The sequence below is a fragment of the Meleagris gallopavo genome, chromosome 4 (assembly GCF_905368555.1).
Source record: "Meleagris gallopavo chromosome 4, MGAL_WU_HG_1.1, whole genome shotgun sequence".
Lineage (NCBI taxonomy): Eukaryota > Metazoa > Chordata > Aves > Galliformes > Phasianidae > Meleagris > Meleagris gallopavo.
The window spans coordinates 11269623-11288986 of record NC_139407.1 but is presented as its reverse complement, the minus strand read 5'-3'; the positions used below and the strand labels follow the sequence as shown (position 1 = coordinate 11288986).

Sequence of the window (19364 nt, the reverse complement as noted above, 5' to 3'; positions counted from 1 at the left end):
TATTCCTATGTATTTTACTGTTGACTATTTTGATAAAAAGGTATTATCGGGAAAATTATATAAAAGCAATATGGAAGGTTAAGTGTTAAGTCTTTCAAGTGTGTGATAACACGTATGAATGTTACCTTTGAGGAGAGGTGGCTGATACAAGGAAATCAACACGCTCTTCTGTGGTGCATTTTTTATCTCTCGGCAAAAAATGCCTTCTGTGATACTGGTGCAGCTCCACCAGTCCTAGGAACTGTAGGAAAAAAGTTAGGATGAAAATAACACCCATGTTTTCCCACTTTCCTAATTGTAATGTAGATGGCAGTAGTGTCAGATCCCTGTAGCCATCCAGACCAGGTATTAAAATTAGCACCCTGACTGCTGCCGGTAGACCTACGTAGGGGTTGGGAACGCAGTGAATGCTGACATGGTTTGGAACTGTGGAACTGAAAATGTTTGAAAAGTTCTTCTGAGGAGAGGAGAGATGGTATGAAAGACTGATCAGTAGTCCTTGCAGGCTTTTGTGGCTGGGAAGGTGTTGGCAATATTGCTCTAAAATGGGTTATAAATCCTTATGACTTGGGTCATTAAAGAACTGTATCTCTCGCTATTTTGATTTGCTCTACATGAAGAGCACTTCTACAAAGAAGAGGAAGAAAATCCCCTCTGCATTCAGGAGAAACTGGAAGGTGAAGAAGCAAACTGTGTTTTTACTGTGTTCTTTGGTTTCTTGTTTCATTTCACTTCCACAGGACTTGACACATCCTCTGGTTTCCTCCAACACATATGTGGAATACTCTGGTCTTGCCTCTTGAGACCATGGCCCAAGCATGTCATCTCCTCAGCTAAATTCTTCTTATCTTATGTGTTTTCTTTTCTCAAGCAAATAATTTTTTTTTTTTTTTTTTCATGTTTTTCACCTGGACTCTTGTCTGCTTGGAACTGACACTACCAATTGATTTCATGTAATGCACACAGCACAGTCTAAATATATTTATTTCTCTCTCTATGTATGTGGGGTTCAGACATTACAATCAATGCTTCGGACATGGAAGGTTTCATTGTCTATAAATAACTCTTGAGCCATTCATTTCAGCTACCCAAATGGAGAATCAGCAACGGAGTACGTGATCTGGAAGATGAGATTTGAAAATGCATATGCTGCGCTCCCATGTTTCCTCAGTTGGGGATAATTGTAAATATTTCAGGAACAAGCAAATGGAGAATAGCAGTTGCTTAGTATTCTCTAAGAAATCAGAGTAGTTTTTTATATAACAAGAAAATATCTGATGATTTTCTTCCATTGGTGAATAGTAAATGAAGAGTCACAGTCTGTGACAGACTGTGACAACTCAGGGATACGCCAGCAAACGATACAAACTGCCAGTTTGAAATAAGCAAGTTGAGTATTGGGCAGGCGAGTCTAGAGGTGTAGGATCTCTTGTCACTTCTGTTGCTGAGCTTCTCTCAAATTTTAAGAGAAGTCATCTCACCTCTTTGTGACTCAGTTTCCCCTCTGTAAACAAGAATGATATTAGCTAAAGTGCTTTCAGATCAATGGATGTAAACATTACCTAATAGCAAGCTATTAATGATATCCTAATGATACCAAGAGAGAAAATGATCAGCAACTACGTATGTTTTCCTTTGCTGTTTGTGAGGTATTTCTCTGCTGTGTATTTCTAAAGTTGTATATGTAACAGCGGGATGTTGTTACTTTCATGCAGAACATACAAGTCTTTTGGTGCTTACATGATATGAAGATGAAAAACAGGTTAGATTCCGATATGTCATTTCTCTCAAGGCTGGAGGGCCAAAGTCAAAGGGAAAATCTAATGATTTACTGCATGAGCAAGTGCACAGCCCATGCATTAATAAATTCTGCAGGAATTTACTTGTGCCCGTTTTTAAGCTTGAAATTTTTGAGGATTTGAAATAGAAAGGATTCCTTTTTAAAATTGCTCTATGTTTAATAATCCATGTTTAAGAAATTGTATATTTATTTTTAAAGCAACCTTATTACTCCCAGACTATTTTTCCCTTCTGACAGTAAAGCAGAGTGCTTATCTTCATATTTTCATAATGAAAGCTCCCAAGCACAAGACTCTGTGGCAGATTTACAGCCTGTGAGCAGCAGAACTGACAGGCATTTTAATATGAAAGGAGATATGATGTCTTTAATGTACAGTGATGTCACTTCTAACAAGGTAGAAGCCTGCTTTTTGCACTGCAATCACCATAAGAAGTGAAACCTGTCTGCTTCAGAAGTGACCTTTTAACCCAGGAAAAGGTCACAAATAATAGAAAAGAGAAGGACTCTGCTTCCTCAGGTGGAAGGGCACACTGGCGGAGGAGCAGGGCTATTGTGAATGTGCATTATCTCCAGGAAGTTGAAGCTAGAAATAGTCTAGCTAGAGCTAACCTTGAGAGCAGAAAAGGAAAGGATAATGAAAATCCTCAAGGGAGCGTTAAACTGAAAGCTGGATTGCCTGTTGACCACCTTTTTTCCTTTTATTCAACATTGATTGGACCTAATAACTTGAAAGTGATACTGACAGCCATATAGCCTGCCATTAGCTGGGCACATGATTGTTTCACTAGGATAGCACAGCACTCCAGTTTCAAAACATTCTACATTTCATCTACTGTTTCATTCTACATTAGACCAACAAACACAATGCTTTGTCTAGGAAATATTTGGCAGTGATTTTGGAGGCTGATTTAAAATGTTCTTAAGTCCCTTCTTAAATATGCTGGAAGCTCCTAAGTGAAAGGTTTTGGAATTCCAAAGCTATGCTGTTCTTAAACCATGTATGCAATAATATATGCTGAAAAGACCATAAAATTGCAAGAAATCTCAAGGTCCAGTGTTAGCATTTGTTTTAGTACCTTGTGTTAGCATTTGGCTGGTGACTGCAGTTAAAGACAGGAAATTAAGGTGTATGGGCACACATACCCTCAAGAGAGTCAGTTCCTTTAAACTAAGATTTGAGAAAATCAACTTTGAGTATCGTGTAATTTGGTATTTTGACAGTTTGTTCTTGAAAAGCATACTAAAGGATGAAAAGAATGCTGGCAACATAAAAAGTAGCTCTTGATTTCTTGCAGAAATTGTAATTTTAAAAGAAAATGCTTCTCAGCAGGAATCTGAACCCTCTTGTTCTCCTAGCTGAGGTACTGGGGCTCTGAAACAGTAATATTCAGGCAAGGCAAAACAAGGAGGAAACCAGTGTTGGCCAATCTGTGTAGTATTGTCCCCAAAAGAAAGCACTGATGTCAATATAGCTACGTATCTGCTCTCTACACAATCTGAAATGATTGTTGTCTGGGATCTTGAAGATCCCTGTAATATTCCACAGCTAACCCTGTATCATTTTGAATTTAATTTTTACAAACGTATATTTTCCAAGGTGACACGACTTTTTTTAATAGTTCACTTTGAAACAGCTGTCTTTCTTCATCCTTCTTCAAAATGCAGTGAAAAGAAACTGCAAAACCAAGCTCACATATAGAAATGATCAACTCGCATTTCAGTAGAGACAGCGTCAGAAATGCTGGCAGTAGCAGTTAGTTCTTCTCCCTGTTTTGAGCCTGTTCTTCTGGCACTGAAGAAACATTCCAAAGATCAGCCCTGTGTGTGCGCTCAGAGATATGATAATTGTATTTTCCAAAAAGTAAAAATATTGGCAAATGATATAGGAAGCGATTTTGCTGTAGATCCATAGATTCCTGGGGGGAAAAGTTCAGATGCAATTAATGTAAGCTAGTGATTTGAAAGATCCCATAATAGCTTTAAGGGATCCTGCGTCTGGTGATGAAAGCTGCTTGACAGACCTAAGTAAGTTGTGAACGGCTTCACTTTCCATGCTATCTTCTATTTGTCAATATATTGGCTACACAGTTCTGCCAAGGCCAGTCTCAGAAGGCTTACTGTCACACTGCTCAAAAGATAAAACATCCCCCCTAAGGGTACAAAGGATGCAGGGACACATGCTGATAGACAGGAGCAGCACCGCAACTCTAACATTTTATGGCTAAGTTCAATGAGTGAGTACTTAAATGGATAATTGAATTGATGAAAGGCTTATTATATTTGCCCCGATTAAGCTTGTTCTTTCTCCATATGTAAAACTCAGGATAGTTTAAACAAAAAATAAGGAAGAAATTCAGGAGAGAGACATTCATAAGCTCTTTGAAAATTGGCGTTACGTGGAAAGCTTGCCAGCTGTTAAGTCACGTGCTGCTTGTCCCCACAGAGAATCCTGTGGCTAAAGAAGGGTCATTTGCAAAAGCCCCTTTTTTTTCTTAGAAAAGAACTTGCAAATATTTCTAGACCGTGCTTCACCACTTCATGACTCATTTCCCTCTGATCTTTGGTAGTTTTCCTGTTTGTGATCATGCATGTATGGGATCTGCTGAATCACGGCCTGAACCTCTGATTGGTCACCTGAGGCGAGCACTGAGTCAGCCACGGGAGCACAGGAGAAGGCAATTCACCTGTGCTGCAGGAAGGGGTGGAGCCTGGCTGCACCTCTCCTAGACCCATTTAAGAGCTGACTGCCAGCGAGAAAGATTCTCTCCTGGAGATCCCTTCTCTGGAGCTTTGCAGTGTGCCCAAGATGTGGGTAAGCTGTCTATCTATTCTTTTTTTGTTTTTACAATCTGCTTTGTCGAACTTTCTTGTTTATTTTGTAATTATGGCATCTTTATATTCATTCACTCTACAGTGCAGCATCCCCAGGGCATATAGTTACTTGGCAAGTATTGTCAGGCAAAAATTAAGGGACTTTATAGCTATTTTTATTGGCACTTGGAAGGTTAAAAATAAGAAAGAACTCCATCATACCAGCGTTTCTAAGCTAGTGCATTACATCAACCCACTTCATTGCTTGTACTTTCTATGCTGTTTTCCTCTACTGAATCTTTTGTTTATAACTGAACTGTAGACTGTCTAGGGAATGTTCTTTTCTTCTGTGTATGCATACACAGTGCAAAGTGTAAGAGTATGATGGCCCACGACTGCGATCACTAGGTGCTATGATAATGCAATGTTCAAATAAATGCATGTTGGACCAGGAACTCATATTTACCTGCTTTCAGAAATTTTGAGCTTAAACCTAACGTCTGAGTCTTCTGTAACTTTGCTGATATTGGTTTCCTTTTTCAGAAGACTTGTGAGATTTTGTTGCTCACCTGTTAAGCAAACATGTAATGGGTTTAAGAGAATAAATCCTGAACCCTTAGATGAGTATCAAATCTCTGTGCATTTAATAGCCGTTTGCTGTTTGACTGGATTTTGTTTCTCTATGAATTAAAGTACTGGTTCATAGCTATTTGGGGCATGACATTCAGCTCATCTGTTCATTCTGGCCGTGATTCAGGCAAACATCCAGTGTCAGGGAGCATACATTCTATTGAAAGTTATCAGTGAGTATGCATGTGCCTACTTCAGGAGTCTAAAGTGAACTAATCAGGTAGGACTTTATGCATCTCTAACAGAAAGCTCAGAATTGAGCGGAACTTTCAATGTTTGAGTTTCACGTAAGTCTTCTAATATGGCTTACAAGTTCTTGAAGATCACACTTGATGCTTACACGCTGTCCCTAAAAATACACACACACATGTGATTGTTGAGTATTCTGATAGATTTTTTTTTGAGAATAATAGATTTCATTCATAGTTTCTTTATATTATAATGTGTGCTTAGTGTTGTTTCATATTTACACCAGTCTCACACTATAAGAATCACAACATAACAGAAGCACCACATGCTTGAGTACTAGTTTTTCTTCTTTAAATAAGGTTGGGTTCTAATTGCATATGCGCTCTTGGATTCCTTGCACTCAAGCAGCATCACTCACTATTCAGTTCAAGTAACTACATTGGTGAGAATGTTTGACTTGTTAGAACACCTCCTTATGGAAAATTAAAGGTCATAGCTGAAAACAGGTCACATGAGCTCAGTCATTTCTATGTTTTGTTAATTTTTCCTGGTTAATGGTCCTTTCAAACTCAGACTGGATGGTTACTTCAGAGTACTTCTTGGAAATAGCAGCTCACAGTGGGAAAAGATAACCTATTTCCTTTGAGCACTGTAGCTTTATCTGTGAACTACTGGCATCACGTGAAGACTAACTGAAGTTCTGTAGACACTTAACTCAAAAACAGAACACAACAAAACTCTCCTCGCCTAATTCAAAGGTTAGCTATCTTAAATTCTAGCCGTTTGTCTCCAAGGTATGAAAACTGGCAGATTCTATTTATCTATTAGGGTGCCAGCATTTAGAACAACATCCAGAGGATAATGGTAATGAGGGACCACAGTCATGGCTCCTGGGGGACATATTAGTATTAACCTCAATGCTAGGTCATGCACTATCCTTTTTAATGAGGGATGTTAGGGCTTCCTAGACAGGTGCATTTTGAGCTGAAGAGTAACATAACCTTTCTTACCTTATCATGTCAGGTGGCAAACTTAAACCACAGTGGACTGAAATAGGCTTGCTCAGCACTCTAGGTAATTTAATTCCTCAGCCATCTTTCCTCTTTATCTCCTGTTGATGTGTTCCAGACTGTAATACCATAGTAATAATAAAAATGTTAAGATAAAAGCCTTCTGTAGATGTGCGGCAGGCTTTGTTCCCTTCCCGTTGTACACCTATGTGAATGGCAGCAAGGAGTGCTGGAGGTGAAGAAACAATAGCTGGACCTTGGTACAGAGTGCGTTGTGCTTTAGGGCCCTGCGTCTGACAGAATACCTCCCAAAGCCTCTGCAACAGTGCGCCTCCTAGTGTGCAAGCCCTAGGCTTTGGGGGGATGTCACTTGTGAATGGGGAGAGGTGAGTTTGATCTACTGCTTTTCCACATGGTGTGCTTTTGCTAGTCTGTGCTCCTTCTGAATTTCTATTTTTAAATATTATAAGCATGCCTTCAGTAAAATTACCTATTTAAGCGTATAATGAACAGTTTCCTGGGAACCACCACCTTGTTTTTTGTTCCACAATGTGCTCTCTCATAAAATAAGCTTGAAATACACCCTATTTCTCTTCAGGTTTTTGTGGACAGAAACAGTTGATTTTATTAGCCGTCAGTCTGGGACAAAATAGCTCAGATCTGAATGTGCCGAGTCCAAGTATCATTATTTATGGTTGGGAAGCAGTATGATTCAGTGAAATATGCTGCTCTCCCCAGGAGTTACATAAGAATTACCACTTTGATGTTGCTTTGTAATCTTGGATAAGCCACCTATACATTTTGTGAGTCAGTTATCCCCTTTTCTAAAAAGGGCATTGTGGTACTTACTCTAAGAAAATATATTGTCATTGTGAAATGCCTGGAGGCAGTGTGAGGGACTCTTTGTGATAAGGATAGCAGCAGTCTTTGAGGCAGGACAGCAGAGAGGTGCAGGTATATGAGCATTGCCTGTTCTGCCAGGAGCACAGAGACAAGCAAGTCTGAGCAGCAGCCAAGAGCTCGGTGATGCCAGAGGGCCCTTCCAGCCACTGAACAATCCTGGCTGTTGCTTGTGCTGTCTGCAGTACTGGAAGGCTAGCCAGCTGTTGTGATCTTATGCTAAAGAAAGGAAAGATTTTCCGAAGGTCTGAGATCATTTTTGGTTATCTAGAGGGGGTTAATTGTTGTGACATTGGTTGATACAGTCTTCTGATTATGTTAGAATAGGTGTAGCCAGTTCTATTTTGCAGTAGAGTGAGCTTTTGTGAGGCCAGGCTAACGAATAAGCCCCTCCGTACCCTCTGAAATCATCCAAGTCCCTCCCTTGTGTGTAGACAGAAATGACAGCAGCAGCCACTGTAACACAAGTGTTCCAGTACCTAGAGAACAGTCCAGTGCTGACCCATTCATCAGTGTCCTATTGATCATATTAACATAAGTGGTGTAGTAGTGTGTGTCAGTGCTAAAATGCAGCCCTGGTTTTATATTTGTACATTCTTCTAGAGTTAATGTAATTTCAGTGATATCCTCTATAATTAAATATTATTAATAATCATGTCTTCTATTCAATTAAAGGCATTCTGGAAGCATCAGGCATCTTTTTGCATCTGGTACAATACCAAATTTTGTTTGGGAAGTGCTGCAGTAGCTCCACAAAGAGCACAGAAAGCCAGATGAGTGATCTTGAAGTTTCAGTGAGTGGAGGGGAGTCCAACATCAAGAAAATATGTTGATGCTCTAAGCTTTCTTCTTTGACCCTCCTGTTCGTGGTACAGTTAGAGGCAGACTGACAGTAAAGTTACTATTGGAACTGAGCAGGCTAAGCAATGGCTTTTCAGACATGATCTATTTCTAGTAGCTGATGATTGATTTTAGGTGTTTGAATAAATGCACTTACCTTTTTTATAGCAATAGTTTCTGGTGCATAAAAGTGTTGCATTACACTGAAACACCTCTGGAGTGCAGAGGCAGTGATAGCAATATTTCAGGTGCCCTTCTTAATCATTCAGATCCAAGGAAAGACTGTGCCTTTGAACCTCATGAGGGATGGCGTGACTGGCATCGATATAAGCAGGGCTTCTGCTAACTGAGACACTGTGGTCAGTGAGAAACTAGTGCTGATCAATGCCATCCAAGCAAAACCATCAATAATAAAAGAAATCCACGAAGAAAAAGGTTGTTGTCTCATACCACAAAGTGCCTCTTGTTAGCAGCAATGCTGCACTCCTGAGTGGATGTCTCAGTGGGGAATAAGGTGGTACCCACTGTTAGGATAAGAGAATGCCCTTATTTGTTCAAATTTGTGTTTTGTGCATTTGGTTATTTTACAAGAGCAATGTCAAGTGTTGTGCTTTAATAATTGTGCTGTATGACACTGGAAAATTTGCTTTGCTGACAGTTAAATTTAGATTTTACTAACTCTTTTACTGTGATCTGGGGAGTGTTTATCTTGCTCAGTGTTAATACTTGATTTGTATGTGTAACTGTGATCACCACGGGACAGTCTTCAGCTGTATGTTGCTTCTTTGTGCAGTGCCAGCAAGGCTGTGTGAACAGGGCCCAGGAAGGCCTCGTGCTTACTCTTATGGGCCTAATCCAAGCACACTCGATGTTGTGGGGGTGGCTACTACTTAGTGCTTCTGAGAGACATTTGCCAGTTGTGTTTTTTATAGAAAAATAATCTATTTATGGGAGTCTCGCTTTGGTTGTTTAGATACTGATCCTTACAGCAGTGGCTTACAGATTGTTTGAGTGCATACCCCTATCAGTAAAAAAGCTTGATACTTAACTACATTCCTCATTGCCCTTAGTAGTAGCCTACACACTCCTGCTTCGTGGCTGCCCACTACAGCTTGGAGATCACGGCTGCCATCTTGCCACTGCTCTACCTTGCTGCCCTGGCCTTTAAAATTGCTCAGGGGAGTCAATACAGTGTTACTAAACCACACTGGGCTCTGTTAGAGTGATTCATCACAGGGCACAGCAGCCCCTGTTAGTACATGTGGCCGCAGGAAGTACCACTTGGTTCTGTTATTGCTCTTCTATGAGCATCTGCCCTTGGCTACTGTAGCAGACAGGAATCTGGGCTAGATGTGCCTTGGTGTGACCTAGCAGAACTATTGGGCACTCTTATGTACTCTCTGATATGTAATGTGGAGATAGAGTTCTGCACACGCGTGGATGCTTGAAGCTCAGCCTGGCGTTTGCACCTGGATTAACGAAAGCTTTAGCCATTGGCTCTAGAAGCTAAAGCTGAAGAAATGTTTTCAGTAGGATCATCGACTAGCAGTTTTAGAACCTTTTGTGGTATTTGATTGTGAAGTTCCCAGTTCTTCGAGTTATGGGATAATGCAAAAATATCCTTTTCTCTGCAGCAGTTCAGGTTACACGAGCTCTTGGATTTGTAAGCGGTCCAAGAGGTCAAATCCAGTCAAATGCTTGTGTGGCTTATCTTGTGTTAAATATTGCAGTAGTCATCTTATCTATCTGAGAAAGGTGAAAGGGTTTGGTGACCCTGCGACTTGAATCTGTGTGCCAGAAAGTAAGGGAATTTTTCAAAGTTCCTGTATTATGTTTATCCTCTTTGACTTCTTTTTTTAACAGGTGGAGTTAAAGATTCTTATACGGTTAAAAGGGTACAGCGTTCTTATTCTATTAATATGTAAGCTTTGCTTATGGTCTGATCCTCCAAAGCACCAGCCACCTGTGGTAAAGGACTCTTAACTTCAGTGGGAATTCTTGTGCTATGTGCTCATTCGGAGATCAGAAGACAGGAGCTTACAGAGGGTTCAGAAATGTTGTGGAGTTCAGTCGCAATCTTATCACAAGGCCATGATTTGAAGGCCTTCTGCAACTCTCAGCTCCCATAGCTGCGGTAATATGAGAGTATTTGTTGTCATTATACAAAAAAATTCCTAACCTTTGTGATTGATAAAAATGTAATAGCATTAGAACCGTTTGTTTCAACACCAGCAGACAAATCGGACGACTGCAATATTACAAGTCTCTGAAGTGCTATAATTATTAAGACAACTTTGTGGTATTTGTAATGCTTTTAGAGTTAGCAGCTTTGGGATTTTCAGGTTTCCTTTCTGTTCCCCCATCGTGCTTCCCATGTTAAGCTTTGGACCACAAAATTTCCACATCTACTTGCACAGTAGTAAGCTAACACTGTAAATATTTGAGACCAAGACTGTTCATCTTGAAATAGTTTGCTTCTGGACTGCTGGGCCTATTGTGAAAGGGCTTTCACCTTGCTGTTACAATCTGTTGATGTTCTCTGCCTCTTCACAATTTACCTGTGTCTTCCATTACAGTCATAATTTTTTCACAAGCTATTTCTGGAAACTATAGGGTAGGGTCAGTGTATGGACCAGCATGTTTCCCATGATGAGCCCTTAGCCTCTCTCTCAACCAGGCCCTTCTTATGCTTAAATAATTAATATTATTTTTATTCAAATCTCATGGCTGTTTGGAGACTCTAATTTCTTCAAACTTTTCAGTGCAACTCTTCTGAATAACAGTGATAGACACACACACAATAAAAGCTTTTCTGATCGCCTGCCTGGATTATGTAATTTTGTATCTGAACAATGTAATTTATGATCAATATCTGAAGTGGATGGCTGCGGCAACCCCAGTATATTAATAGCTGTATCCATTATTTTCTGAAGAAGAATCTCCTGGGCCTTTCCTGTGATATAAGCATTACTGCTAACTGGGTAGCTGGCTGGAAAGGATGATAGTGTCCCCTGCTATTATAAATCTAGTGAGCTCACCATTAAGTGTCTGTCTTTATTCTCCCCTTTGGGCATTGTTCCAGTCCCTTTTTGGCCTTTTTATTTTAAAGAAAAATCCTGTCCATATGGTTGAAGAAGGAAGTATACTTGCCCTCAGATTCAATTAATGTATGCTTGTTCTGTGTATTATGGAAGCAGACTGTCGTTGTGCAAGAGAGAAAAGAGACTGGTCTTTGCTGAAAATCTAAATTGTTAGCCCACATGCATCAAGCAAGAATAAAATCCCTTGCTAGAGGATATAGCGGGTCTAAATATGCGTGCCCTGGTCCACGTAGACAGCCCAACTCTTCAAAGAGAAACATAATTTGACCTATGAAGTAATTAATGCCATGATTATGGGGAGGGAAGACACCACAGTTCAGACTGCAGCCAGACTGCTTTCCATTAATAGAAAGCTCTATTATCCCCTTTCTCAACACACACACGCTTATCTCATTTTTTTAAAATGATGTTGGCTACAAAATTTCTTTGTCTGCACTGAAGGCATAGCAGATTGTTTCTGCAAAAATTCAAGAAATTTAGTGCAAGTTTTTCAAATCATCTGATTCTAGGCTTGTTGGATTTGTTTCCTGCATTATTTGAAAAGGGTACCCTTACTACTTTTACAGCCTTACCCTTTTCCCAGACTTTTGAGGAACAGAAATTCACAGATTTTCTGAATGTATTCTTCGTATAACAAAAATGTAATTAAACAACTTAATGAAGGGAAACATGCTGGAGACTTTCAAGTATGTAGCTACTATTTCTATCTCAAGAAAATTCCTGAATCACTAGAAACTACGGAACGGTACTGAGAATGTTACCTTAAATTTCCCTCTCTTATTCACTGCTTTAGGCATTTGCTATTAGCTTCTTCTGGAGGAAAGGTACTTGGGTAACATAGACCTCTGTTTTAATCAGCATGGCTAGTGTAGTTGTGTCAGCAAAAACTCACTTTTACTCAAATGAAAAAGCATTACTTTAGAACTAGAACAACAGATTTCTTATCTGTTGGACTAGAAATGCAGGACACAGAACAGTTCTGTTATGACAGAACTGAAAACTAAAATGTGATGAAAAACATTCATGTTATTAGAGGGAGTAATGTTAAGAGCCTGAAGAACATTATTGTACTTTTTCCTAAACACCTCATATTTCTTTGTATTCCTGAAAATTAATTATACTACTAAAATGTTAAATGTAAGTCATCTGTAAAGGGCAAGAGTAGCAATTTTTTTTTAAGAAATTGTAGTTATTTTCATAGTTAGCTGTTCTTTCAGTTGTGCAAGCTAATTGGGGTGAAAAGGTAGGTTTTTTTAATTGATATTTTGAACCCAGTTGATCCCTTTTCCCCCCAAAGTTAGTTCCTGTGAAAATTGAGAGAGACCTCTGGGATCTATTTTCTCCTGAAATATAGGGCCAGGCTGAGAACTTCTGTCTTGCTTCTTCCAGTGAAATCTCCATCCTCTGTAGGCTGTATAAAGACTGCATTCGTACCATTTCCAAAAGGTCAGACCCATTTCATTATCCCCATTTTCCACTGAGGTAAGTAAGCATCTTGCCAGAAGTAATTAGAGAAGCCTGCTGCAGTGCCCTGAACAGAGGAGTAGCACCACAGTTTCTGTCGACATCCTTGATTCTACCTCATTTTTAAACTGTCCCTATCTTTCCACTTGGACAATCCATAAAATCAAGCTAATAATGTTTATACTTAATTTTGGAAGGAGCTTAGAGGTTTTGAAATAAGTGCTTGCTCTGCAAATGCAAAGATTTATTTTCCATGTGGAGTAATTACAGCTGAGTAGGAATGGGAAGATGATCAAATACATTGGAGGAGGACTTAAAATCACAAACGGCTGTCAGTTACACTTATTTTCCTAATATTTTAGATGTTTCTGCATATCCTCCTATAGGGAGGCTAATACACAGAAAAAGCTTTGCTATCATGTCACCTAATGCTAGCAAATGATAGGCACCTTTTTGATGCCTATCCCTCTCAGACTTATTTTAGGTGCAGCTCTTCTGGATATATGTTTTTTGAGTATTTTTTACCAAGAGGAGAGTGGTGGAGTTGCATTGGAACTCTGGGCTTAGAGGCAAGGGGCCTTCAAGTCAGGTATCAGTTTTTCAAAGGAACAAAATCTCTTCCATAGATTTCAAAAGGATATAAAGATACTGCTTGTTTCAGGGAGCTGCTGCTTCATTTAGGGAAGATTTATCCCAAATACTTCATACACAGAAAAGCTGAGAACTTAGTAGAACAGCATTGTGTAGTAAACCCTGTTAACGACTCTGGTCTTAACTTTTTTTTTTAAGAAAAATTACTGTGAGAGTTAAGACCATTTCCATTGATGAAGATGCCCAAAGTCTGAACTGAGCATCTTTAAGCCCTGATAAGGCAGAGGTGAAGGAGAAGAAGGCTGGCTGTCAGCCAGCAAAGCTGCCCATAGAAAGAGTGAAGTATAATGCATCGTGCCTTGGCCAGCCTGCGCTGTCCTGATGTCAGGCTGCTCTACAAAATCTGAGGGTAGTCACAATTCAAAATAAGGCCTTGCACTGAAACTGAGCAGTCTGGGAGCACCCTTGTTTTAAATACTAGCCATTGGGAGCAAACAATCTCAGCTAGACACAAAATCAGTCTCGTGATTAAAAATATACAATTGGTCCAAAGTTTTCAAGCCCAGTGTAATAGTGGGGTCTGATAGCTAGCTGTGAGAATGCAATGCTTTAATCCTGGGGCCCAGCCACAGTACCCAGGAAGCAAAGCCCTGGCTTAGAGAATATTCAATCCATCTTCTCTTTTTGCCTTTGCAGCCTTCGGTTCCTGCTCATTTGAACTTCTGTATCCACTTTCTCCATTATGTAATGGCCTAGAGGTCATGCATGTTCCTCTGCTTTGAATAATAAATCTCTACGAAGCCTTAGTATCTCTGTTTGAAAATTTATTTCTTTCATTTTAATATTTTATCAATTTTATCCTAAATGGATGACCTTAACTGGTTGCAGTTCATTTCATTTCTTCTCTGCTTAAATATTTTAAAGGTTCCAAAGTACAAACATCATTCATGCTGTGTGTAACAAAAATGCTCAGCTTGAGCTTTGGATTATTTAATTGTAATTGTCAAGCTATTATTAAAATTTATTTCTTTACTTTTTGCAGTTTCTTCTCCCCCATTAATTCTCCCCATTTCTGTCTTCTTTAGTCACATACTTTTGCTGATTCTTATGGAATCATAGAGTGGCTTGGGTTGGAAGGAACTCCAAGGATTGTCATGTTCCAATCTCCTTTTAAATACTGAAAGGCTGGAATGAGGTCTCCTCACAGCCTTCTCTCCTCCGGGCTGAACAAGCCCAGTCCCTCGGTCCCTCCCTGTAGGGGAGGTGCTCCAGCCCTTTGATCATCTTTGTGGCCATCCTCTGGATGGGAGAAATACAAGAATGCTGGCTGCCAGTGAAGACTGAGGCAAAAAAAAAACAAAAAACAACTCATTTAGTACCACAGCCTTCTCCATATCTGTTGTAACGAGTTCTCCTTTCTCATTCACCAAAGGAGGTACAATCTCTTTGGCCTGCCTGTTCTAGCCCTTAGAATCCCTTCTTGTTGTTTTTAACATCCCTTGCCAAATTCAGTTTTACCTGTGCCTTGGCTTTCCTAATGTCTTCTCTGCAAGTCCTGACAGCATCCCTGTTTTCTCCCCAGGTGATGTGCCCTTGTTTCCACAGCTGGTACAATCTCTTACAGCAGGTCCTTGCCAAGCCATGTGGGCTTCCTGCCTCCCCTGCCTGCTTTCTTTTTCTGAGGGACGGAGAGCTCTTATGCTCTCAGAAAGGCATCCTTAAAGAGCAGCCAGCTTTTTTCCACTCCTTTGTCTCTAAGGACAGCTTCCCGGGAGATCTCCTCCAACCATTCCTTAAACAGACTGAAGTTCAGTCTCCCAAAGTTCAGGGTCCTGACCTCAATCTTTGCTAGGCCCGTGTTCATCAGGATTGCAAACTCAACCAGGGTGTGATTGCTGCAGCCTAGGCTGCCTCCGATCTTAACACCTTTAATGATGTCTGGCAACACTTCACCTCTGCTCAGTCTATCCAATACTTGAACCCGAAAGTATATAGTTTAGAAATTAGTAATTAATTAAATGATGAATTAAAATATACTTAATGAATGAAAAACATATTTATGAGCTGGTACCACCTTGGTTCTATGACTAACCTGGGCTTCTTTAAGCTGAAAAAGTTCTATTGTGATGATTCCTCATTCATATGCATAGAGGCACAACAAATTAAAAGTAGTTGACAAATACCTAGCTGTCAAGTGTGGTGTGCTGAAAGTATGGGGCAGATCAGGTTCTTTGTAAGAGTAGCAGTACTGCCCCTTCCCAAGCCTTTTTAGGTAATTTAATTCTGTCTTCATAAATCTGTGTCAGTTAGCTATGGCATTCTTGCTGCTTGTCCTGAGCAGCTTAGCATCAGTTCATGCAGCTTCACACTGACTCTTGCTGGGGTCCGGTCTTACTGACCCTTATGGTATAGAAAATACTTTGGGATATTCAGAAATGAAAGACAATAAGAGCTAGTACGTGCAACTTAATTTCATCTTTGTTATTCTGCATTTCTACTATGAGAAAACAAAACTAAATTATGTCTTCACACGGTAACATTTTTATTAAACAATAGGAATACAGGCATTCTAAAGAAATGTGACTCATCCCCTTGATTTCTTTTAAATGATATAGCTGTTCTGTGTTTGCAAAATAGAAAAATCAGCATACAATCTTTTTTTTAATATTCAAAAAGTTTGATTATTTGGGTTGAGTGTGTGTTTATGCTGATTATTACTTTGATTACTTTCTTATCTTTCAGCATTAAAATATTCTGCTATTGTAGCTGTATCAGCAGTGTTAACAAGATGTGGATTCATGTTTCCATTTTGTTGTCTCTGTCTCATGTTACGGTGTCATAAATGGTGTTCTGGTTTGGCTATGCAGTATTCCACATCAGAAAGACACTAAAACTGTTTCTTTCCTGTTACATCTCTAGTTGCTAGGAAGGTATCAAAGAAATGGCACTACCCCTCTCGAGCTGGCTTTACGATTTTGTTTTACCTTGTGTTCTGTCACCACTGTGGAGGTCATTCAGATCACTTACAGTAGGCATCTCTACTTCCATGCAAATAAATGGGGACATCTTGTTTCAAGTGTGGGTCATAGGCTGCACACAGAGGTGAAAAAGAGTTGAAGTGAGTGAATAGATAAACAGGCTGCCTCTTGGTTGCTCCTGGAATGGAGATATGTCTCCTTGCACGAGTCATTTATCCCTGTAGTACTCATGTTTTCCCCAGCACCACAGAATAGGTGCATCAAAATCAGAGTAAATGCTTTGCGTAGTCCTTTAAAGGATGCTTGAAACTTTTATTTTTTTTTTCCCCACTAGAATTAGCACTCTTGGTTTGCGGAAAAATTATTGAAGGTAACCAGGAGTGCCTTCAGCTATCTACGGGGTTTTTTCTTATTCAGGTGGTATGGCAGGTAAGCTCTCTTGCCTCGATAGGGAATATGGTTAATACAGTCCTCCAGAAAGTTTTTGGAAATACATCCTTCGTATCCCTTGTTATAAAATTAATAAGTATAAGCACTGAACATCCTTCTAAGTTCATGTTTAAATCCTAAAGGGTCACATTAGATTGGAGTATTAGACTAGCTAGAAAGCTTAGAAATTAATGTATCAAAAAGGATTTGCTACATTAGAACACTTGTGAACATGTTCTCTTTATTAAGTGTTGTTAATGGTGCTTGGAGTAGTTCACCTCATGCTCAAATTTAAATAGTTTAAATATGCTTGTAAACTGTATCTCCAGTTATTAGACATGTCAGACAAGCGATGGAAAAAAATAATGGTGTGTACATGGAGAGCACCATGAGCTGAGGCACTGAGAGAGTTAAGTCTGACACCAGGCTCAGCTGTTCAGTAGAACAGCACCAGTATCTGCACAGATAACCAGAAAGCCATAAAGAAACCGTGGTGTTTTTTCCAGTAGTGGGATTGTCTGGGAACATAACATCCTTCTGGCCACCAAAGTGAAAATGCACTGCTACTTTTTACCTCAACAGGGTAAAGATGCTCACAAATAGCAGTATGATCCTTTAACTCCGAGTGAAGACCAGGTTATGAATTCAAATCCTTGCCTCCACTTGCAAATGCATGCGTACATTTGGCTGCAGACAGTGCTGTCTGTATGTATACAGTCATGGATTATTGCAACAGCACAAGTCAATTAGCATTTGTGCCACTCCATCGTCCTTCGAAATAATTCTGTGAATACTCTAGGAAATATTGTCAAAAGGACAGTGCTGGGAACTACAGGATGCAAAGGGTAAGTCTGGCAAAACGACCACCTTTACCAGAGGTTTCCAAGCACTTTTGTGTTTACAGATGCCCGAACTTCTTTACATATCCTTAGTGACTCTTGCGAAATACAAAGGATAACAATCAACCTGTGCTTATTACAAACCACAAAAAGAGATGGAAATTCTCCAAGGTGGCATTCCTCATCTGAGCTCTCAACTGGTATCTGAAAGGACAGAAATTCTACCAGGATAGGTAGAGCTGAGTTTCCTATTTACAACATATTTTATAGTCCTGAGTTTGCTTTTAAAAGCAACGATACACAGCAGTCTTCTGCTTTGATCTGGGATGTAAGAATCAGACTAAGAAAAGATAAATCTCCAGTCCTTCTTAGGTAGTTGCATCTCAGTAAAAACTATTCTGTGAGATAACAAAAGACTGCAGGTAGTTGTTCTCTTACCACTGCATGAGGTTTGCTAAATCATGGCTTGAACCAATGATTGCACACCTGGTGAAGGGACACAGCTAGCCTTGGGATCACAGGTGAAAGCAATTCATGTCAAATTACCTTCTGCCCCTCCCCAAGCTTCATTTAAGGACTGGCTGCCATAAGAGAAGGGTTTCTAGTTGGAGCTCCCTTCTTTTGAAGTATTTGGGGAGCCATTATCCTTGGGATGGGTAAGCAAATCTTTCTTTAACAAGTCTGTGGCAATCTCTTTTTTTGGGGGGGGGTTTTTAGAACTGATTTGCTGTTGCCTTTCTCTACGACTGCCAAAATGTGTTTCGATGCTTTCTATTTTCATCTCTCCCATAAACTCAAAATGAATGTCTTAAGAAATAGCTGTTTTTTTTTATCCTTTTATTTTTTAAAATTGCTAGTTGTTCTTGTCTACGTGTATCTTTTTTGCTTGTTCAGATTTCTTTTTTGTCTTTCTTTTGGTCTCCTTCTGGAACTGATGAGGTGTGCATGAGAGAATGTTTTAAATTTTCAATATGATTTGCAAGTTGAAAAAAACATTTGGTTAATTTCTGTTTTAAAACCTTGTTTGTTTGTTTTGAGGTTTTTCTCTGAGGAAAGCATGAGAGATTATTAAAAATGTACTGCTTTATATCTTGTTTGCTGCAGGTTTTTAGCCTTTTTCTCCACTGAAGAGAGGTGCAAAGGCTGTTTATAAATGTAAGTAAAATGAAGTGCCTTTTTTATCTTCAGTTTTTGAAATACAACAGGAGATCATCAGTCTAAAGAAAACTTACGGGACGGATGTTAATTCTTTCCCACTCCGTTTACTCTGATTTCTTTTCCTTGCTTTTTCAGTGGTTTTCACTGAAAACTGTGTATGTTACATTGCCCATTACTAGGAGGTGAAATTAATGTAAAAATGAAGTATTAACCAGAGAAGGCTAAGGAGAAGCGAGGACAACACAGGAAGAAAGAAGAAAAAATAATAGAGGAAAAAAGCCAAGCATAAAATAGTTTTGTTACTATTTGACGTGTTTTAGAAAGAATTTGCGAGCGGGGGAGAGGGACATAGGATAAAACTAAACTTATGCTGAATCAAAAAAAAAAAAGAAAGTATTTTTTTGCTAACTAGACACTGACTAATCTAAAAGTTAAAACTTTTTCCAGTAGGTAGCTACATAGTGGCCATAAGGTGTTGGTCAGCCCTATGCCTGTGGTGCCCAGTTTCCCCCAGCAAGTATCAGAAGTCAGTGTTAGGTTGGTTTCAAACTGGGGAGCCCAACTGTTGAATTAATTCAGCTAATGGCTGTTTATACTGCAGTTGTATCAGCCTGTGGCTGAAA

General features: G+C 39.5%; 1 protein-coding gene across 3 annotated transcripts in view; it reads left to right on the top strand.

The window, feature by feature from the left end:
• The window catches only part of SLC10A7 (solute carrier family 10 member 7), a 255974-nt gene that overhangs the window by 187853 nt on the left and 48757 nt on the right, over nucleotides 1-19364 (top strand). The window contains exon 14 of one of the 3 annotated variants that reach the window (XM_085222162.1): nucleotides 18688-18738. The exons of 1 other annotated variant lie outside the window; for it this stretch is intronic. In XM_085222162.1, coding sequence (XP_085078288.1) covers nucleotides 18688-18736 — 49 coding nt within the window. In that variant the 3' untranslated portion in view covers nucleotides 18737-18738. Of the gene's footprint in view, nucleotides 1-17326; nucleotides 17379-18687; nucleotides 18739-19364 lie in introns of those variants that run through there. One more of the 3 variants, XM_085222164.1, reaches the window with a different exon arrangement.